We start from the raw sequence: 23,752 nt of genomic DNA, 5'->3' as shown, positions 1-23,752 counted from the left end.
TTTTCTGAAGAGGCAGATTGCCAATTATGACAAGTGTGGGGGGGGGTGTCTCCAGAGATATGATCTGTAAACCATACTAGAACATGTGCACTAAAAATCAGTACATACGTTATTCACTATTCAGTGCTATACTATGATTAATTATTACCATCATTTTTTACAGATTTATTTTATAGATAAAAGGTGCTCACAGAATGACATTTTAATGACTGAAAATACTTCATTTACTAGAAGGTTCCTCGTGAAGAAAAAAAAATAATTCAGCTCCAAACCCCATTCTTTGAATTCGCTTATAATACGCACCAAAACTAACCATGCCATAGGTTAATTTTTCAATTTTAATTTCAACATATATGACATACATGTACACGTTTTATTTAGAAGCTCAAGCAGCTATATGACTAAGTCATACATATCAAAATATATTTAGCTATGTATTGCTTTGTTGGCATAAAGTTTGTACGAGACACACAAATACACTAAAGTGTTTCAGTTTTATTTGATGTAATGTAAATCATAATGTATTTGACCCGATGTTAATTTCTATAAACCCGGTCCACTTTGCAATGATAGAATTAGCATGTCTACGTTAACGTTTTCTCCAATAAAGACACAGTCCCGCCGATCCGACTGCTAAAGATGTTGTAACGGATACACACTTCAGAAACTCCCCGACTGACGGCAGGTTTCTTTCCAAAAACGAGTTTTCAAAAGGGTAGGCTTTCACAACCTGCAAAAATAAAACGAAAATGCCTTCACTCTTACATGGCTTTCAGTTTATTTTCATTAGAATTCGGGAAATACAGGGTTTTCCTTTTCCTCTTGCCAAATTTCATCTTTTGAAATTCTTTTCATGGCATATAAAATCTGCAAAAAAAAAAAAAAAAAAAAAATGAACATTAATATTGAATGAAATGCACAATGAAGATCATTAGTTGATGACGAAGGCATTGAAAAACGGCGGCGGATGTCTGGTCACTACTTTTACCTCTCTGGCCGCCCTCTCCCTGGCCTGGACCGCCCCCTCCATGTACCCCGACCACTGGGTGGCTGTCTCCGTCCCCGCGAAATATAAATTACCCACTGGTCTTCTTATTTCTCTGTGAACAACAAATATTTGTTTAAGTTGTGAACAAGGAAAACAGAATTTCTTCTGGGATTTATAAAACAAAAATAAATTTTTCAGGCACGAGTAGTTGTGAAGAAAGGGCAGAAGAATTCGTTGTGTTAGTTGTGGACAAGAAGTTGTGAAAAAGGAGCAGACCAATTATTAGTGATTTACTTGTGATCAACAAACGATTCCAATGATGTTAATCATTATTGTTATTCCAAAGATGTAAATATTGATTTGTAAGATGCAAGAATACAAAGGTTTTTTTTTATAGTATTTGTGAAACATAATATATCTTACTCGCCAAAGTTGGTCAGGAATCCCGGGGGCATCATGGCTGTGTAACAACCCCCAGACCACTGTTCCCCGAGCCAGTTCTTCTCTTCATAGTGAATAGGCTTTAAAGACACCCCCAAAATAAGTCAAATTGATATGAGGCGCCGGTTTGATATTTTTGAGATAATTCGCTATCAAAAAATAACTAGTTGATATCAATAGTTCGATTCATGATATTGTGACCCCCGGAAGATGCACGATCGATATCTGTTTTATTAAATTAATAAAACTCCGTAAACTTATGACAATGCTATACTATGAGTCGAGAGTCGGTGGTATGAGCGCCTTGACCGTCATTCTCGAACTGCGAATTGAACATGGGCAACATTTACATAACAAAACAAGGTTTTAACAACAGCGGATAATAGAAAGTATATGCAAATAGTCACTTCAAATAAAGCATTACTTCAATAAACTGATAGTCAATAAAAAGTGTCTAGATTAAAATCACCCAACGTCAGTGACATGGGAAAAGGTGTCGTGTTCAATATATATATATAATATAATATCAATAATTCGAATTCTTGTCATAAAAAATTAATTCTTGATATCAAAGATTTTTTTTCTGATAACAGGAAGCATTAAGTTGACAATGATTTTATGTAGATCTTATTTTCTGATATTAACAAATCGATTTTCTGATACATTTTTTAAATATTTTGTGGGTATTTTCTGATACTAGAAATTACAAATGATTTTTTAATGAGAAAAAAAATCGATTTTGATGAATTTTGTTCTAGTATCAAAAACTTTTTAATACAAAAAAATGAAAAATTTTGGGGGTTTTTGTTGTTGAAAATATCTTTTGATATCAAGAATTATTTTTTATTTCAAAAATAATCTTTTGAAATCAAGAATTCGAATTGATGATATCATTTTTATTTTTTTGTAATTTACCTACATGTAACGCCTCATCTGATTGGAAGACTTTTGCGTACAGACGACATGTTTTCTCCTTCCTCTCCTCCAGTGTCATGGCGACAAAGCGTTTTGCCTTATCTGCTAGAACAAACCTTCAAGCGATGGGGGGAAAATAATCATGCAGTGAAAATAACAATAATTTGTTAAGTTCTGTAATTTATTGCCAAACACCCGCTCTGTATTTTTTTTTTTAAAGTTGTTTTTCCTAAAATAAAATTTATGAGACAGACTATTGTCTACAGGCATAATGATCTTTGGTTTTTCAGATTAATTGTTTGTATATATGTAAATATGTTACATAACTTAAATACTTAAATACTCATGTACCATTCATAAGGTTTTAAAAGAAAAGATAAATTGAACTGACCAACAGGTTGTTGAATGGTCAACAAATTAACTATCGAATCTGATTTAATCTTTAAAATATGGTGTGTGTGTGTGTGTGTGTGTGTGTGTGTGTGTGTGTGTGTGTGTGTGTGTGTGTGTGTGTGTGTGTGTGTGTGTGTGTGTGTGTGTGTGTGTGTGTGTGTGTGTGTTTTGTACATAAGCTATTATTTAGTAAACTTAAGAAAAAAAATCGAAACATTATTACTTTAAAAACTGAACATTCTCTGATATCTTTTTACAGAACTCTCCGTCTAAATGAGGTAAATATAGCCTATAAATGTGACCACAACCATCCATCCCCCTTAAATCAGTGGAAACACATCGGAGACGATGCATGGGTTATTTCCTTAATGAACCCACCCCATTAATACTGGATGCTTTCCGTCTGGGTTAGTGTCATCCATTGTGAATTCAACCATGGCTGCATCATCGTCGATCGAAGCGATTCCACGATATCCTTAATAAAAAGTTCAGATTTTGAAGGGGCCTAGACAAGATTTGAGATTTTAATAAACCTCATTTGTAAGTTTGAAATTGGTTACTTGTGCATTTTGAATGATTGACAAAAAATTTGAATTTAGAAATCAATTAAAATTACAAGCGATATACAGACATTTTTGTTACTAGTTTGAAAATAAAGCTGAGTCTTATATTTGTTTACAAATAATGCTTAGTACAAATATTACTCTTCATTTGACAAAATGACTCGTGTCAAACAAGATTAACTTATTCAATATGTATATGTTCATATATATATATAAAACCATTTTAACAGGAGTTGGACTTTGAGTAGTTGTGTGAAACAGCAATATGACGTAGGCCTGTCTATTTCATTGCTGGCCACTCAGCCATGGCTCTTTGAGATCAACAAGATTTGTCTGGCTTTTGAGCTAAGGATGCGCAATTTGTGTATATTTCACTTGAAATCAGCGTCATTTTTAACTTGTTTGACGTATGAAAAAGATAGTTACATCGTACCTAAAGTCCAAGGTCTTGTTAAAATGGTTCTAATAACATCAACGGAAAAGCACCATTTGATTGAACAATAACATGACTCGAACTTTGTTTACTAACAATAAAATTTCAAATTCTGTTTCTTACTGTAACTCAATATTTGACGGATCGTTAATGATGCACATATTTACAATTCTAGATTCTTACAATGGAAAAATAAAATTTGAAGATTTTGAGCTCAAATCGTGTCTAAGTCCTATTAACAAATCATCTAGTTGTTATTTAGTATATCTGTGATACAATATACCGGTATTTGATTCACTATATATGTATTTGACTTACCTTTGTCCTTCCAGAAAGCGGCCTTGTAGTAGCAAAACGTTTTGATGACGGAACCCATGTAAATTCTTTGTATCAACTGATTCCTGAGACTTGGCAAGGGAGGATCATAAGTGATCTTATTTTGTAAAGGTAGCGGAGAGGCAATAATGACACGTTTAGCCTAAAATTCATATCGAAAACGTACAAGACAACGTCTAATTTATGTATTGCTATAAGAGCAAGACAAAGTCCATGAATTTGTTGTTTCACTCTATGAATACTTGTTATATTCAATATTTAATCTTGCATCAGTCCAAATGCAATTTCCCCCTTTTTTATGTTGCGTTTAATCTGTTAAACATTACTTTTATAACAAAATGTTTCCCTTTGTCACAATAAAACAGACGCGTATTTTAAATGCATGGTTCCGTTACCCTGAATTTTTGTCCATCTATGTCGGACACTGTCACTCCCTCTTCTGTCTGGTTTATATGACACACAGGGTGACCCAGGAGGACTCGATCTGAAAATACCGACAAAAGGATTTTTTTTGAACATATGAAAACCGTGTAATTCGGGAACGCATTTATTCACATACGCACCTTTGCCCAATTTTTCGGCAATTCTTTGGCTGATTTGTTGCGAGCCGCCAACAAACTTTCTTTCCTAAAATATTATCTTTAACAGTGTACATTTTAATATATATACATTTTAAACATTTATTCAGCTACTGTCATGTTGTCATTAATATATTTTGTATTTACTGCCACCCAGATAATTCAAAATTTTCAACATGACACTACCTTCATATCTGCATAAAAAAAGTCGACGAAAACATTTTATTGTTTTAATGCAAAAAGATGGAACAGAAAATAAACATTCTTTATATTCCGACTTTCTTTTAGGTATATGCATTAATTAAAAAAGTAAATACAACAAATTAAAATTATAGCTTAGATAAAAAGGAAATAAAACCTAGCGAAATACCAATACGAAGAAAAATCTTGTATATAATTGTCCTAAAAATTTAGAGGGAACAATACAAAATGGACCTATGCAATGACAGCTAAAACCATACAAATGAAAGCTTTAATTATTTCAATAAAATGGCGATTAAATCGTCATAATTGAAAAGCTAAGAATTCAGTAAATTACACTTAAAGAAACCCAATACAACATTTGAAACATATGTATGCATGAAAATTTTTCCTGAAAACGACATACAAGTATATATTTGAGTATTTTCTTCCAATATTGACAGTTGATTCTGAAAATTTAGTCAGAAGAATTGTCTGCTCTTAAAAAAAACAACCGAGCTGATAAAAAAAGGCAAATACTAATACCTGACAAGACCATGCTTATATTGTATGCATCTCTGAACTAAAGCTCTTTATACAGAACAACCTGGCATAAAACATATCTTGTATTCACGCACCTGTCCGCCATTTGTTGTTGAGAAAATTCTCTTTTGTCCTCCACAACATTTGATATACCACAGAAACCAAAGTACTGAAACTTCACAGGGCTCCGAAGTAGCGTTTACATTGACTAACCCTTTGGCAAATCCACGGCCAAAACTGATATTAATTTAAAAAAAGGAAGTAGAAAATAAAAGCATATGCGCATTAAGTTAATATTTTCAATTTCTTGTTCATGAAAAAAAAAAATAAAAAACCCGCACACACGGGTAATGTATCATTTTTTTTTTCTGGCAATGTCGCTACCTTTATATTCCGTGTGAATCACTTAAGAAAGCATTTTACTGTTTAGAGCTTCTGTAGATAGTAAATACCGATATTTGTATAAAGTTCTTGTCTTTGACATATTTTTTTACTCTTTGTTCAAACTTGGTTTAACTTTAACCAAAGAAAGTATAGATATGCATACAAAGTTACCTAAACTTATTTTTAATTGGACGTTTTAGGTCAAAACTCACTCTTTTACAAATCCCAATTTATATAAAAGAAAATTTTAATGTCCTTTCCCAAAAGCTAGATCTTTGATTAAAACTTACGATATTAAAAATATTTGACATTTCTATTTTCTTCATACAAATACATTTATAAAATCTAATATATTCAGACCTATATCCATGTAATTTACAATGCTTTTCTCTAGAGATTTGGGTAGTTGTATTCATTTCTATTTTGTTTGGTTATTCAATGAAGAGATAACTGAAGGGGACAATTGAACAGCGAAATAGGAAAGCAAAATCTAGCTTACTTTGTCCATACATGTTTGTCAAGGAATTGCTGCATGGTCATTTGGTCCCATTCTTTGGCATGTTGGGCCTTCCATGGAGCCTCAGGAGGAATCTGGAAAGTATGGCATGTCAAACGTTGCAATATTCGATCTTTTCAATTTGTATTATATAAATATTCATTTGTATTGTATAATTTTCTATTTGTATTGTATAATTTTCCATTTGTATTCTATAATTTTTCATTTGTATTGTATAAATTTCATTTGTGATCTATAATTTTCTATTTGTATTGTATAATTTTCCATTTGTATTGTATAAATTTCATTTGTATTGTATAATTTCTATTTGTATTGTATAAGTTATTACCTAATTCCTTTTTTTACTTTTCGGGGTTTACAATTTGCATATTGCAGATGGTTTTCGTGCCATGATTATGCAATATACTAAGATTTTTTTTCAACTTTTACATGCACAAACCTGTTGCATGCATTACAACATCTCAATTTAATATTAGTTTACACAAAGAAGGGGGAGTCTTCCACCCATTAGATTTTAAATAGTCTTTTACCTTATATAAAACTTCAAAACTGTTGATTATTTGATACTCCATTTTGATAGTACTAAAAACAGAGAACTATCGAAAGGATGTAACATTAACATACCCACGTTCTGAAATAAGTTGCAGGTTCAATAGATCGCAGTCTATTGACCGGCGGTCCAATAGATCGAAGTCTATTGACCGGCAGTTCAAAATAGACGCAAATATTTAATTTGTAATAAAACAACAAAATCCCTTTGATTAGGTAATAAAACATGATATACCATTTTTGAAGGTTTTCTCGTTTTGTCACAAATGAGATAATTTTATTACTATGCCCTGAAAATTGCTGAATAACACCGGAAACAGTTATATTGCCCTCCCGGAAACAGTTATATTTCACAGGAAATAGTTATATTGCCCTCCCGAAACTGTAATATCACCATCGCGTGCAAGAATTCTGCATATTAATTACGTCGGATTCGAAATTCAACGAGCCAGTTGCTAAGCAAACGTACTAAACAGATCCGCGAATTTTCAACATGTCAGGCCAACGTCTGCGGTTTGTTCATCTAAATTCAGATGAACTCGATAGTTTAATTAATGAAAAAATTTGGCAAATACGACAAAAGTGATAAACTCAAGCGTGAGTGTTTTAAAAACATTTGCCTCTGCCTTGTGAATTAAATAAATACTAGATTTTGACCCGTGCGTGCACGGGTTGATAGCATATGATATCGGACATTTAAGAAATAGATACATCGACACACCGTATAAAAGCTTTAAGCCTACAATAATGCTATTAATTTCACTACATTCTGCTGAGTTGGAATAATATAATCTGTGTCTGCCTCCCATATACCCGTAATGTAGCAGAAAATCGCATAATCGCTCCAAAACGATTTTGGAGAAAATTAATAAAGTTGCATTGAAAATAACAGTCAAATTGTTCATAACAAACCATGTTGAAGCTGTTAATATCTTTCTTCGAAAAGTTTAATTTTATAATTGCAGAATTCAACATTTCTTCAACAGCGTTTTTTACACACCATGTTGACAATCAAAACTCCCGGGATTTTTTTTAATAGTAAATGCATGTGTTAGAGTTTTTTCTTTGATGAACAGAAAAAAAAATTCTAATGAAAATTTATACGCATTTGTTTTATCGTCTCTGAGTTTATCCATGCAAATGTGATATTGTGGAAACTTAAAATAAAGAGCCTCCCGTGATTTACCGTGAATGTAATGTGCATGCGCAAAATTGTAAAATCCAAAAAATTTAGATGATTTCCGGAATTTTTTGAGGAATTTTCGTTGATTATTAATTAGCGAAGCTTGATTGAGAAAAAATAAAAACAAATTGGTAATCTTCAACAACCAATGATGTTTAGAATATATAAAACAAAAGTCAGTACTCTTCCGATTAATTGGTATTAAAGCTAAAAAATTCGAGTCTATTATTTCAATATAGTAGTATAGATGTTGATAACCCGAGTTTGATTTGTTTAAAAATGTTATATAACATATATTACATGTCTTCTCGGACGACAATACCAGAATATTTGTCCCTCGGTGACAGGAAAGCCCTGGAGTGTTTTGTCGCCCTCTGCCTTCGGCATCGGGCGACATAACACTCCAGGGCTTTCCTGTCACCTCGGGGCAAATATTCTGGTATGTCGCCCTCGAAGCCATGTAATATATGTATATTATGTACCTCTTCACCCATTTCATCTATAAGTCTCAAGAAATTATTCATGTCCAGAAGCTCAAGAAATCCACATGCAGGATAAGAGTCGCTGCGATTCCGTTCTGATTTTCCCTAGAGAAAAAAATGCAATAGAATTACAATATTAGTAATAATAAATTAATTTGAACTACAGTTTAGTGTTACTAACTAAATTTTGCATTATGTCTGCATTCCTGTATATATCGTATATGTGATTTTCTTGTATTTTATATAATTATAAGAATAGATTACAGTCCTGTCAGTTTCTATACAGATGTGAAATATACGACCAATTTCCGTAAGAATTATAAAGAATCATGCTTAGTAGCAGTAAATATGATTCTCTTAAGTACAAACCTGACTGTAATACACGATATCTTCATCCTCATTGGTCAGATGAGTTTTAATCCCGAATTCATCCGCCAGACGCAGCACTCTGTTCTGGGTTGGACCCACAAAGGCTCCGCCCAAATCAACATAGCCAACATTAGAGTTCTAAAAGAAACGACTCTTGATTATTTGTCATACAATTAAAATTGAACTACATGTACTTCTATCTACAATAAAAGGCTGCTTACTTCAGTTTTTCCAGACTTTGAGGTATTAAGGATTTCAGTAGAAAGCTGTGTGAATTTAAGCACTACAATAACTTTAGTTTTTACCAAATAAAAGGAGTACCAAATGAATTTGTCAAAATGAGGTTGGATACTCAACAAATTAACAATAATGAATATCTAAAAATCAAATCTCTACGACAAAGGTAGCTTTTTATTAGATCACTTTTACCTGTTATATTGAAAGCAATTATTTTCTGAATGTATTAGTAGTCTCTAAATTTAGTGAGTATTGCGTAATTGCCGTGATTTGCATTGGACATAAACTGTATTTTTATAGCGTAGAGCAGTAATCTTCTACGAGAACAGTTCTTCAGTGTCCTTGGATAAAAGATTACTGCAATAAAACTGTCAAAAGTGTTTAAATACAAGATTTACCTCATAATTTGATATATTTCTAAGATATTTTGGATGTGTGCGTATACTAACGTGCTCTGTAAGTGTCCGTCCACCCACTATGTCACGTGCTTCAAGCACCAACACATCCAGTCCTGTCTCGTGTAAAAGCTTAGCAGCCGCCAAGCCTACAAAAATATCGGTATCCTACCTTGTATCCTGTATCACAAGTATTAAGTAATATCAAAACACGAACCATATGTTATATACCTAATAATTAAAAAAAAATACATTGTTGATGAAAGATTCGTTAAGTTATTTATAATAATGTATCGCATAATCAGTTCCCTTTAATAGTTAATAAGAGTTAGGTCGAGTAATACTAGGCTGTGTAATATTCCAACCCTCCACTCCAAAGAAATTTCTGACAATAAGGACAAATAATTGCATAGTAGTATTCAGTAACGTAGCATGTTGAAAAAAAAACCCTAAAATAGGCAAATATTTACTATTAATACAATAAATATGGCAACGCATCGTATCACAATATTATATTCATGCAGATCTAGAACGTGACAGTGTACAGCATTATTGTAAATAATAGCATTTATGTAAATTGTGATATGTTATTTTTATGCTAGTACCAATAATAGTAGTCTAGTCATAATATAATTGTAATTCTAATCTTTGAGTACTTTTGAGTATTTAGCTGATCTTCCTTTTTGTCTACATTAGCCAATCAGAGTGCGGCATTTAGTCGCGCGATGTTTTGACTACGTCACTTTAACTGTCAGCTGTCAACAAGTTTGTAAATACCGCAGTCAAGTTTTTATTTGAGGCGTTACCATGCCAAAACGCAAACATCCTGTGGAGGCAAGTGAAGGTACTAGAGCAAAACATAAACCTCAGGCTGAACCAATAGATTACCAAAGACTTGCGCAAGAAATTGTTAAATAGCAAAAACTCAACTCTGATGCATCAAGCAGCACAGTGGTACCTCTAGTAAATGCTGCATCTGCTACATATGCAAACACCGTCAATGAGTTACCTACACCAACGACTGCTTCTTCGTCTATGCAAGATAACCCTATATTGTCAGTAGTATCTCAACTTTTAGAAAACACAGGTGAGCCAGTAGGCACAAACAAAGGTTTCTTCAATTCTGATAATCTATCTCTGTAACACAAGGTATTCCTCTTGGTGCGACAATACCACACAAGATAAAGGCAAAAATTTGGTCGAATGAATTTTTTGATGTAAAAGTATTATTGTTGCACCAAGATGAAGAACCTTTTAGGTTGTGCATTACTCCAGGGGTCATTAATGTGCAGCAAAGATTAAAATCAAAACACCCCATTGTGACAGCTCAGCTGTCAGAATTAGTAACACTCGTTATACAAATATTATTACGAGAATAATTGATATTCTACGATCAACAAATGTCTATAGATTGATAGACATCACTACTGGATGATTACGTGTGCAATTATAAACACGTCCACCAAAATTTAACAAGACATGTGCGAGATCGACTTTCCATGTGATGGCCGCCATTGTTTACGATGTCGCATGTGGGTCAAATATAGACATGCTGATAGCGGTTTTCAATCACGAAGATAATAAACACCACCTACCTCCATCGAAGTTTTATTACTTTTCCATATTGTTTTCCATAATATTAATTACTGGCACACGGTAATATTACTTAAAATCCATTATTTAATTCCACTATATAATTCAATTGGGGATGCAGCGTTTCCGGTTTGGTAATGTTACCAATTCGACGTCATCTGTGGTAAACGTCATCAGATCATATTGGTGATCCCGCATATCCGGTTAAAATACTATATATATACGTGCATTCCCGCATTTGGACACAATTGGGGTTTGGGTTTTTATGGAAACTACACCTACTTACGAAACAGTAAGTCTGAGAAAGTATTCGGGTGCCAGTTTATTACTTGCTGAAATACCTCTGAATGATTTATTTAGGCCCTGGGATTTATTCACTTACCAATTCTATTTCCAAGGGGAGTCTATGTATTTTAAAAGTATAACCTGTGATTTGTTTGTAAATTAAATTCATCAATTAGAATTATCGGTCTTTGTCTTCTCTTTTCGTTTATTGTCATGCATTAAAACTCATCAAAAGAGACTGCGCTCGGGTACGTTACAGAATTTTGGTGGCAGCGGTGGGATTTACAGCATTTGAATATATTTTTCATAATGACGAGTAGCGGACCTTTGAGTCCTGCTTCCAATGCGCAGGGTTTGAGTCATATGCATGATGATAGCGAAAGAGAAATTGTCCTGTTAGGCCCCACAACCAACCCTAGTTCATTGACCGATAACGAATTTTTAGGTTCCCCTAGTGGTGAAGTTATTTTAAATTTTCACGGATCTCATCAAAATGATGAAAATCATTCCGATTTTGCTTGCGGAGATAAAAGTAAAACGGATTCTAAATCTGGAAATTCGCCCCTGTCTGCAGTTCAGGATCAACTCAATGTGATCAGTGATCAGTTGAGTCAATTCATGCGAGATCAATTTTCTCAGTTAATAAAGGACCAATTTGTTAATATGGTCCAGGATCAGATGTCAGCATCTAATTGTTATACAGAGGGTAGCGGCGCAGGATCTCATGGCGAGAATGTGCGTGCGTCTAGCTCTTCAGCAGCAAGGTTACAAAGTTTTAATTCTCAAGAAAGAGATGGCTATGTTGATGACTCGATGTACATTCCGAGGGAACGTAGTTTTTCTGGTTTCAATGAGACTCGCAATCCTGTTCGTAACCCATATGATTACCGTTGTGCAAACAGCAGCGCAACTGGTTCTAGAAATGAAACGCAAGATAGTTTGTTTCAGAGACATCGGGTACATTTTGAACACCCCGATCCTTTACAGACAAAAAGTCACACAAATGTATGTGCAGACAATGATTTCCCTAGATTTCAACCCCAGCCCTGTTTCTCACAGCCCATACTACAATCCCCGACATACTCACAGGGTGAGCGGAACAAGAAGCCTGCAAATTATGACGGGAAATCTTCCTGGTCTGATTATTTAATTCAGTTTGAAATGATCGCAGAATTAAATAAATGGGACAATCTTACAAAAGCCTATGAGCTTGCTACCAGTCTTAGAGACGATGCTCAGACAGTTCTTAGCGACATCAGTCCTAACATGCGGCGAAATTATCAACAATTAGTCAATGTCTTAGGTTCCCGATTTGAGCCCCGAAATCAGTCAGAGTTGTACCGCGCCAAACTGAAAAATAAAGTAAGAAAACGCGGAGAGAAACTGGAAGATCTGGCCCATGATATCAAATCGCTAACGAGATATGCTTACCCAAATGTTTCCCCCGAGACTAGAGAGCAACTCTCAAAAGATTGTTTCATAGACTCTCTGTGTGATGCTGAACTTGAATGGGCCGTTTATCAAGGCAAGCCATACTCGCTACAAAACGCCGTCACATTAGCGCTAGAATGTGAAGCGTTTCAAAACGGACGCAAGCAACGATCTATTCTAAAATATAACAGATCTATGAATGAGGTTCAGTACAATTCCCATCTTCCAAAGTCTTTAGATTCAGTATCCCGGAATCCCGAGCGTGTCCCTCAGCGTCCCAGAGAAAACATGAACCAATTTCAGCGAAAAGGTCCCTGTCATTATTGCGGGTTCAATGGTCACTGGAAATCTGAATGCCGCAAATTCCAGAGAGATCAAAACATCAAACGACCCCCGGGGAGGCCTTATTTTTGCCCCAATCAAACGAGAAACGGTAGTTTAAACTTCCAGTAGCTGACACTACGGGTCAAGTGCCAGCTAAAACAAGTCCCAAAAGACCCCATACTGGTTTACCCGTTGTTTCTCGTAAATCAGATGCTTTGTTTGTTAAAGCCACTGTATTCGGCATTGATGTGGAATGTCTAGTAGACACTGGTTCTACAGCTACTATTCTTCATGCTGACAAATATCTTGAAATTCCTGAATCAGTACGGCCTGAACTTCATCCCCCCTCTAGTACCTTGCGGATGGCTGATGGAAATCTTGTGACACCTTTGGGTACAGCAAATTTTCCACTTGTTATAGACAATAAAGAATATGAGCAGCCAGTCATTGTTGCAAACATTGATGAGCAGTTTGTTCTTGGGTTTGATTTTCTAGCAAAATACAAGTGTACAATTGACGCAGCAAGCAGTAGTCTTCAGATTGGTCAGATTCCTATTCAAAACAAAGAAAGTTTGAGAAGTGCATCAACTTGTAGAATACGGGTATCAGAAAACATAGTTCTTCCCCCTTATAGTGAAACAGTCATCAAAGGTGATATTGTGGGAGAAACTACAATGACTGAATGTGTCCTGGAACCCTGTAGTGAAAAACTGGCCCAAAAAGGCGTTGTTATAGCTAGATCTCTAGTTGATATTAAGCAAAAATCTGTCCCCTTGAGAGTAGGAAATTTTACAAATGAAACTGTTACTGTTCACAAAGGCACTTTTGCTGCAGTTGGCGAAGAAATCCATCATATAGAAACTCGAGATCTGAAATCAGAAAGTGTTTGTCAAATTGATCAAAGAGCCACTGAGGTGTCTGATCTTAATTCCAATATTCCAGAGCACCTGGCCAACCTTTTAGTCTCATCCGACAGTGTTCTGAATGAGGAACAAAAGTTAAAATTCAAGAATTTACTTTTTAGACACAAGGATGTATTTGCAAAGTCTAAGTGTGACCTTGGTGTCACAAACATCGTTCAACATCAAATTAACACTGGAGATTCAGCCCCAATTAAGCAAGCTCCTCGGCGACTGCCAATCCTGAAAAGAGAAACAGTTAAAGATGAAATTGACAAAATGTTACAAAATGGAATCATAGAACCCTCTACAAGTCCCTGGGCTTCCCCAATCGTCTTAGTTACCAAGAAAGATGGCTCTGTTAGGTTTTGTATCGATTATCGTCGTCTCAATGCTGTAACTCACAAAGATTCATATCCCCTTCCTAGAATTGATGATTCCCTTGACGCCCTCAGAGGGTCAAAATGGTTCTCTACTCTTGATTTACAAAGTGGGTTTTGGCAGGTCCCCATGAAAAACAGTGATGCTGAAAAGACATCATTTGTTACTAATGTTGGCTTATATCAATTTAAAGTGATGCCCTTTGGACTCTGCAATGCCCCTGCTACCTTTCAACGCCTTATGGAATGCGTGCTCAGTGGCCTAAACTTTGAGATATGTCTTTTGTACATTGATGACATCATAGTCTTTTCTGAGACCTTTGACCAACATATTGATAGATTATCAACTGTTCTGGATAAACTGCAGAGTGCTAATCTCAAGATCTCCCCAAAGAAATGTAGTCTTTTTCAAAAGGAGGTTTCCTTTCTGGGGCACATTGTAAGTGCAGATGGGATATCGACTGATCCCGAGAAAACCAAAGCTATAGAATCGTGGCCTGAGCCAAAGTCTGTCAGTGAGTTGAGAAGCTTTCTCGGTACTTGTGCCTATTATAGGCGTTTTATCAAGTCTTTCAGTGACATTGCAAAGCCCCTGTTTAAACTCACAGAAAAAGATTCTGTGTTTTGCTGGTCTGAGGAATGTCAGATCTCCTTTCAAACCCTCAAAGAATGTCTTACAAGTACACCTGTACTTGGTTACCCTGATATGAATTTAGAATTTGTTTTAGATACTGATGCAAGTGCTTTTTGTATAGGTGGCGTCCTTTCTCAGATAAAGGATGGCAAGGAACAAGTGATCGCATACTTCAGTAAATCCCTGTCTAGACCTGAGCGAAATTATTGTGTCACTCGAAGAGAACTCCTTGCTGTTGTAGAAAGTGTGAAACACTTCCATCATTATCTTTATGGTAGATATTTTACTATCAGGACTGACCACGGTGCCCTCAACTGGTTAATGCACTTCAAGAATCCTGAAGGTCAAATGGCTCGCTGGATGGAAGTTCTTTCAGTATATGACTTTGCTATTTTACATCGTCCTGGAAAATCCCATGGTAATGCAGATGGTCTGTCCCGACGTCCCTGTGGAGAATGCCAGTACTGCAAAAGAAAAGAAGATAGAGAAGTTGATTCCACGCAGCAAAAAGAATGTTATGATAGAGTGTGTATTTTGAAGCACAATGAAAGAAGTCCTATATCTAACACAGAATATCTTGACCAATATAATGAGGTCGAAGGTCAAATGACAGAACCTGATAATTCATTGTCTGAATCTTGGCATAGTTCAAAGAAAGCTGAATTAAAAGCTTCTCAGCTCAGTGACCCTTTGATTTCAGTTGTATACAACTGGAAAGAATGTTCCATTCGACCTAAATGGGAGGAAGTCTCCCACATGAATGTAGAACTCAAAACATATTGGTCACAATGGGATCGTCTTGTCATAAATGATGGAATTCTCTACCGAATTTGGAAAGACACCAATTTAGATTTGCATATTGCACAAGTTGTCTTACCCTCATCTTTGCGGCGTGAAGTATTCACTATGTTGCATGCTGTCCCCACAGCTGGTCATTTTGGTGTTCTTAGAACTTTGCATAGGGTTCGTCAGAGATTCTATTGGCCTAATAATAAAAGAGATATTATACAATGGTGTCGAGAGTGTCCGGCTTGTCAGGTATACAACCCTATTACAAAACAGCCAAAGGCTCAGATGAGACAATATTTTGTTGGTGCCCCAATGGAGAGAGTGGCTATTGACATATTTGGTCCCCTTCCCAGAACAAAAGCAGGAAAAATTTATATACTAATTGTGTGTGACTATTTCACTCGCTGGACAGAAGGGTTTCCCTTAACAAATATTGAAGCTTCTACAGTTGCACAAACCTTTGTTTTCCAATTCATCTGTCGGTTTGGTGTCCCCCGTCAAGTCCATACTGACCAAGGCACTCAGTTCGAGTCTGACCTGTTCAAAGAAATTTGCAAATTATTAGGCATAGACAAAACCAGAACTACCCCTTACCATCCACAAAGTGATGGCTTGGTCGAAAGATTCAACAGAACTTTAAAGTGCATGTTAAACAAATATGTTGGAAAACATCCTAAAGACTGGGATTTATACTTACCCCTATTGATGTTGGCCTACAGATCCTCGACCCATGAGAGTACCGGAGAGTCCCCTAGTATACTTATGCTGGGAAGAGAAGTTGAGCTCCCTGTAGATTTGTTATATGGTCGCCATGATACCCCCAGACTTCCTGTTGATCCCTACAATGGTTATATCCATGAATTTCGAAGTACAATGTTTGAGGTGCATGAGTTAGCAAGGTCACAAATGTTAAAGGCTGGAGCCCGTCAAAAGAGAAAGTATGATCAAAATGTGAAACAATACCAATATAATGTTGGTGATCTTGTCCTTCTGAACATACATAAAACTATGAAGATGCACCCTAAATTTTCCAAGAACTGGGAGGGTCCTTATACTGTTATCCAGAAAATCTCTGACCTTATTTATGAGATTTCCAGGGGTCCCTCGGGAAAGAAAAGGATTGTACATCACAATCTTCTCAGGCCATACATTGGCAGGGAATAAGCTGGCACTCACATATATCCTGAAAGAATAAAATAATAATAATGAATTATTATGGAAATTATCCAGAAATTCTTGTTACAATTATTCCACAGAAAAGAATAAAATGATTTTTTTTTTTTCTATATAAGTACCTATATATTTTTTACAGATGTATGTGGACTGCAGACTTTGTTCTAGATCATTCCCATCTAGACGGCAGTTGTCCCGTCATTTTCAGGAAGTGCATGGAGATCTACTGGAGTGTAGTGTTTGTAAATATACTCTCCCAGCCACCAGAAAGTATCTAATGGAACAGCACATCACCAGAAGGCATGAGGGAAAACCTCTGACATGGACTGTACGTAAGAGGGAAACCTTTAGGAACCCTGGTGCTTATCAGCCTGACTTTCTGGAGTACCGGCCGAGGAGAATTACTTCCCGGAGATCCCCACGCAAGTCCCCCCGGAAGTCCCCTAGACGGCCTTATGTCCAGAAACCCACAGATTTCAATTCATCCCCTGTCAGTAAGAATCTTGGAGGGCCATCTTCTCCGATCACCCCACTGAGGTCTCCATCCATTTCCGTGTCGCTCGGCAGCCCCATGGAGGTCGACCTGTACAGCATTAATCCTGCTACCCCTGAGAGGAGGGTGTTAATGAAAAGCCCCGTACCTGCCATTTCTGTCTCATCAAGTCATCCCAGGCCCTTGACTTCTCCATCTTGTGGTTTTGCTGCTGAAACTTCGCCTGGGATCGTCAGTGCAAGCGGGAGAGATCATCATAGACCTACCACGGAGACAGCCTCATCTGTTGTTCTGCCCCCTGTTTCTCCAGGACCCGTGCTCTCCCTTCCTGAGACGTACGACCCTGATCATCTTTTCTCCATGCCTGATTTTGATTTCCTTTCTGACCTGGATCACCAGCTTCAAGCTTCTTCACCAAGTGGAGCTCAGGAATCTTCCCTCCCTCTAAAACCAGCTGTTGAGTATTCTCTGCCAGTTCCAGCTAATCAACCAAAACCAGTTTCATCTGTCCCTGCACCCTCGTCATCTTCCCATTCTACCACTGCAAAGAATTCCAGCGTCAACGTTCCATCTTACATTCTCCATAAAAGTGAATCATCCCCTCCCTCTTACCAGTCGGAAGATTTAGTCAATGACCCCAGATTTTTCTTTGCCGGTGCCCCCAGTTTTGAGAAAAACGACTTTGTTGCCTGTCTGCTTCAGAGCACAAATCTAGATGCACGACGTCAAGGTGGGCGAAAATTAGCGTGGCTTCCTCTGGGATCCTTTGCAATAGAAAGAAAAGAAGAGCTCCGCTTTCCCGATGGAAGACAGTACTGCCTGACGAGCACAATCTGTAGAAACCCCCACTACCACATCAAAGACACCAAGTCCACTCAAACCGATTTTTCCACTTCATCTTCATCTTCTTCAAAGTGCGACGTAGGGACTCAAGTATCTACAGTCCAGACATTCACCCTTGGGGACTGATCCACCAGTGTGGCTGTGTCTTATTTTCCAGAGTTATTGTGACTTTAACTGAGACCTAAGTAGGAAATTATAAGAACTGTAATTGCATTTGTTTGTGTTGATAGTGGATGTGAATTTCGCATTCACTATCATAATTTATAATAGTGTCAATGTGTATATAGATATTTATAGGGACGTATATTCCCTGAGATTCACATGTGATGATTATGCGTGTTTATTGATGTTTCCTTAAATTTTCACAATTTTATTCCAATTATTAAATTGTTGATTGCTTAATATGTGTAATGAATTGGTAAGTGTGTTTTAAAACTCCCTCATGTTATTCACTTCATATGTATAAAATTTTACTTACCGTTCGAGGACGAACGTTTTCTTAATGGCGGGGGTGGTGTGACAGCTCAGCTGTCAGAATTAGTAACACTCGTTATACAAATATTATTACGAGAATAATTGATATTCTACGATCAACAAATGTCTATAGATTGATAGACATCACTACTGGATGATTACGTGTGCAATTATAAACACGTCCACCAAAATTTAACAAGACATGTGCGAGATCGACTTTCCATGTGATGGCCGCCATTGTTTACGATGTCGCATGTGGGTCAAATATAGACATGCTGATAGCGGTTTTCAATCACGAAGATAATAAACACCACCTACCTCCATCGAAGTTTTATTACTTTTCCATATTGTTTTCCATAATATTAATTACTGGCACACGGTAATATTACTTAAAATCCATTATTTAATTCCACTATATAATTCAATTGGGGATGCAGCGTTTCCGGTTTGGTAATGTTACCAATTCGACGTCATCTGTGGTAAACGTCATCAGATCATATTGGTGATCCCGCATATCCGGTTAAAATACTATATATATACGTGCATTCCCGCATTTGGACACAATTGGGGTTTGGGTTTTTATGGAAACTACACCTACTTACGAAACAGTAAGTCTGAGAAAGTATTCGGGTGCCAGTTTATTACTTGCTGAAATACCTCTGAATGATTTATTTAGGCCCTGGGATTTATTCACTTACCAATTCTATTTCCAAGGGGAGTCTATGTATTTTAAAAGTATAACCTGTGATTTGTTTGTAAATTAAATTCATCAATTAGAATTATCGGTCTTTGTCTTCTCTTTTCGTTTATTGTCATGCATTAAAACTCATCAAAAGAGACTGCGCTCGGGTACGTTACACCCATATTCATCAGTCAGTGGACTGATGCCTTTCTTATCTTTATTAACATTAGAATTCAGAAACACCCATCAGAAACTCCCCATTTATTAAAATACATGAGCTTTATTAGAGAAATGCAAAGACTGCATGGGGATGTTGCTTGGAGAACATATGACGAATCTTTCAGAAAGCTAAGGGAGTCTTTGGCTGTAGATTGGCAAAAACACATTGAAGAATTAAGAGGTAAATGTATTGCTATGTCCAACATTTGCGGTGAAAAATCTTACTAGTATTATATTGACTTTGTTGGTTTGAACCCTGCTCTATACAAGGGTCACAGCTTCAGGATAGGGGCAGACACTCATGCAGCACATTTGGGTTAATATTCTGAAAACTGCATTCAATAAATGGGAAGATGAAAATCTGATGCTATTCGCAGATACATACGTTTGTCAAGCTTTACATTTTAAATATGTATAGCCAATGCTATATATATGTATATATACTTTTCTTGGAAGATTTTCACAGTTCAGAAGTTAACTGCTGTGTATTATAATTGTATCTGATATGCATTGTTTGTGTTTTTAATTCAATGTATAGATTAGATGTATGTCAAAATTCAGTTCTCATCACAATTCCTTATCATATGTCTTATATTGGACATTATTCAAAGTGTGATTCATGTATATCATTTATCTATACTATGTGCATGATGTGGTTACACATAACATAATTAACACAGGTCAGAAGTAAACTGATGTGTTTATGTGCTGTATAGTTTTTTAACCATTGTTTCTGTTGTTTGATTTTGTCATCTGAGTAACATGTGCCTACTGGTTCATCTAAAAATGTTTGATTACATGTATATCTGTCTTTAAAACTTGTTTGATAGTATAACAAACTTTTAACATGTATATTAGGCAGCTGTTATATTAACACAGGGCAGAAGTCAACTGATGTGTTTATACTTGCAAGGTTAAAAATAAGATGTTCCTAGTGGTATTCAAATTTTTAACTGGTTTGGTTATATAGATAATCTGTGCCTTCATGATATATTAATATTTATATCTCCATATAAGGCAGGAGTTAGTCATTGCCATATGTGTTGTATGTACTGCCATCTTTCATATTGTTGACTACCATATCTGGCTAGTCCACTTTTTGTGGGGTCTTTTTGTGCAAACCTGCTGTTTGCTTTTGGTGGCTGTTTTTGTTCAACAATATTTTTGTTGCATGTATATTTGGTACATGTTGATAATGTATACATCTTTGTTTAATATGGGGGAGGTCATTTGCTCACCTTTTATAACTTACATTCAATGTCTGGTAATTGGTATTATGACTGTTTGAAGAACTCCCCTTATTGCCTAATTTTTCTTATTAGCAAAAATAAATGGCAGTACATACACACAACCATGTTTTATATTTTTCTATCAATCCTAGACAGATCAACAATATTACATAATACAGCATTATTGTAAATAATAGCATTTATGTAAATTGTGATATGTTATTTTTATGCTAGTACCAATAATAGTAGTCTAGTCATAATATAATTGTAATTCTAATCTTTGAGTACTTTTGAGTATTTAGCTGATCTTCCTTTTTGTCTACATTAGCCAATCAGAGTGCGGCATTTAGTCGCGCGATGTTTTGACTACGTCACTTTAACTGTCAGCTGTCAACAAGTTTGTAAATACCGCAGTCAACCCACCCTCCTTCCCCTTCATCACCTTTGTAGTTGGGGATTTATTTTGCAATGTATTACACATGTATGTTGCTGTTGATGTGTGAAATGCTGTTTTTGTTCAACAATATTTTTGTTGCATGTATATTTGGTACATGTTGATAATGTAAACATCTGTGTTTAATATGGGGGAGGTCATTTGCTCACCTTTTATAACTTACATTCAGTGTCTGGTAATTGGTATTATGACTGTTTGAAGACCTCCCCTTATTGCCTAATTTTTCTTATTAGCAAAAATAAATGGCAGTACATACACACAACCATGTTTTATAGTTTTCTATCAATCCTAGACAGATCAACAATATTTCATAAAGGGCATGTGATTTCATACAACGCAGAGTGAATATATACATACCGCTCAGACCAGCCCCTACCACAATAACATCCATCAGCTTGTTTCCCTCCATATCATGCATATTCTCGTGTTTTGTGATAGTGAATTCCCAGCACAATAGGTCAAACGTCTGTCTCCACTCTACTACCTCGATACCGCGTCCTACACTTCCGACTTCACCATTTGCAATTTATTGCTCTATTTTGTCTCTTGGAAATAAACTACTGAATTAGCGTGTTGAGAGGCGAAGTCTATGCAGAAAAAAAGATTTTATATCATGGCAAATTTTAAACAACTGACCTTTTATTCTACTTGCACATTTAAAGGAAAGCATTGCTTGCTGCACAAAATGTGTTTTTTTGTATTGCACTTTCTGCTTTAATGATGACAAGTTACTATATCAAAGATTCTTAATTTCACAAGACTTATATTAAAGACGTTCGCTCTTGGGTTTTTGGTAGCCATTTTGGATCACCTCTAGTCTGAGAATTCTGCATCACATATTAATTTTAGTAGTATATTTATATTTTACAATGCCAAATAAACTATATTGAATACAATTGTTTTTATTTAAAAATTACATTTTTTACAGAGTTTAGTAGGGGACTATATTTTGTGGCGGAAGGTTTTCAAGGAAATGAACAATTTTCATAACTCACTAGTTTTTGAGTACTGTTACTTAAACTCCCTAATTTTCAGCGCAGACCAAACTTCTGGATAGTTTGTGTATTACGATATATTCATGATATTCTGAAAAACATATTTAAACAATATTTTGATATTTCTATCGATATATTTTGGCATATTTAGCTTATATTTGATAGAAGTTTAAAAAAAAGTTTTCAAATTTTAGCCTAAAATTAGCTTATTTCATGCTATATCTCAATTTTTTGAAATGTGAACCCTACTTAATTTACCTTTAAATGATACATTAAATGTATGTCTATTTTATTTGCGTTATAATTTGATTAAATTTTGTAACATATCTGTTGTTTTGTTAATTCATTGTGTACTGGCCTTTGAATCCACCAGTAAAGCAAGATTTTTAAACTTTGTCTTAGATTTTACTTTTATAGTCACTACATGTGTTCAACTTCATACTGTATTAAAATCATAGCTAAATGATAGTTTAAACTATAAATATTTGTTTGATTTCTTCAAATTATCAATTTCCACCTCAAATAGAAAAAAATTCAGGAAAATCATCATTTTTGTTTGGGGCCCTATATTTAAAAAAATATGCATGTGACATGGGTCACAATTAAAATAAATGAACATTTTAGGTCCTCATCTTTATATCCAAGTGGTTTTCTGATGATTGACATTATTATTATAACAGGTGCCAACCTTCTTAATGATGTGTATGGACGAAAATACTATGTGCGGTATGGTCAAATATGTGCCCCCGATTTCAACCAATTTCTAAATATTGTCGTATAAAAATCAAATCTTCACAAATCATTGTATAGAGGATGCCTATAACTTTAATCTTAACGAGGCCGGGTCTAATTAGTTCTGCCCTAGATTTTTTAATGAAATTTTTTACCTGAATTTCTACTGATATAATTATTATGTTAAGATTAAAAAATAAGACATTTACCACACCGTTTGTTTTCGGGGTCATCTCAAAGTTTGTTAATTTTTAACATAGGACCCTATGGGATTTTGCTTGAAATGTATCAATTTTGCACATTTTTTTAAACTTCTGCCCTAGGGATTTCTTTTTCTGTTCTACATATTAAAGTTATTGCTAAAAGGCATCAATTGCTTGTTCGCTGTTTATCTATGACGTCATCTAAATGACCTAATTCCCGCAAATTTGCAAATAAATGAAAATATTCTCATTTTTGCTCTATATTTTGCATTCGGAAGTATAGAGCGCAGGTCTGCTCAAGTGCGATTTTAACATATAGTTTTCTTCAGATAGTGATACACATTATACTAAAAAAATGGTACTTGAGCAAGACTGCGCTCGATGTTTCCCAGTCGAAAAACCATCGGAAATTACCCATATTTTGCTACAAAACA

The 23,752-nt window shown here is 35.5% G+C and overlaps 1 protein-coding gene and 1 long non-coding RNA gene across 2 annotated transcripts; both read right to left on the bottom strand.

Moving 5' to 3' along the window:
* Positions 1-324: 324 nt before the first annotated feature.
* Positions 325-21,879, bottom strand: LOC128180903 (amine oxidase [flavin-containing]-like). The gene is made up of 15 exons (XM_052849094.1): positions 21,746-21,879; positions 9,541-9,635; positions 8,855-8,992; positions 8,486-8,590; positions 6,254-6,345; positions 5,466-5,607; positions 4,633-4,696; positions 4,465-4,553; positions 4,052-4,211; positions 3,116-3,212; positions 2,349-2,460; positions 1,412-1,509; positions 989-1,100; positions 805-867; positions 325-730 (listed from the first exon to the last, which is right to left on the bottom strand). Exons 1-15 carry the CDS (start codon positions 21,804-21,806, stop codon positions 590-592), a joined length of 1,569 nt encoding a protein of 522 aa, XP_052705054.1. The 5' UTR covers positions 21,807-21,879; the 3' UTR covers positions 325-589.
* Positions 14,147-17,006, bottom strand: LOC128180905 (uncharacterized). The gene is made up of 6 exons (XR_008243267.1): positions 16,899-17,006; positions 16,519-16,660; positions 16,280-16,358; positions 15,910-16,017; positions 15,333-15,496; positions 14,147-14,261 (listed from the first exon to the last, which is right to left on the bottom strand). It is a non-coding gene; the product is annotated as an uncharacterized LOC128180905 (long non-coding RNA).
* Positions 21,880-23,752: the final 1,873 nt, after the last annotated feature.

The sequence above is a fragment of the Crassostrea angulata genome, chromosome 4 (assembly GCF_025612915.1).
Source record: "Crassostrea angulata isolate pt1a10 chromosome 4, ASM2561291v2, whole genome shotgun sequence".
Taxonomy (NCBI): Eukaryota; Metazoa; Mollusca; class Bivalvia; order Ostreida; family Ostreidae; genus Magallana; species Magallana angulata.
Note: the sequence above shows the minus strand (reverse complement) of the source record. Positions and strands in the feature narration are given on the sequence as shown.

What these genes read in the sequence shown, in the direction of transcription:
- LOC128180903 (XM_052849094.1), bottom strand. Translation starts at nt 21,806, where the DNA reads ATGCATGATATGGAGGGAAACAAGCTGATGGATGTTATTGTGGTAGGG. An exon ending in GACGGACACTTACAGAGCAC is followed by an intron (nt 8,993 to 9,540) that starts GTTAGTATACGC and finishes CGTTTCTTTTAG; the next exon opens with AACTCTAATGTTGGCTATGT. An exon ending in TTCCTGACCAACTTTGGCGA is followed by an intron (nt 1,101 to 1,411) that starts GTAAGATATATT and finishes TGTTGTTCACAG; the next exon opens with AGAAATAAGAAGACCAGTGG.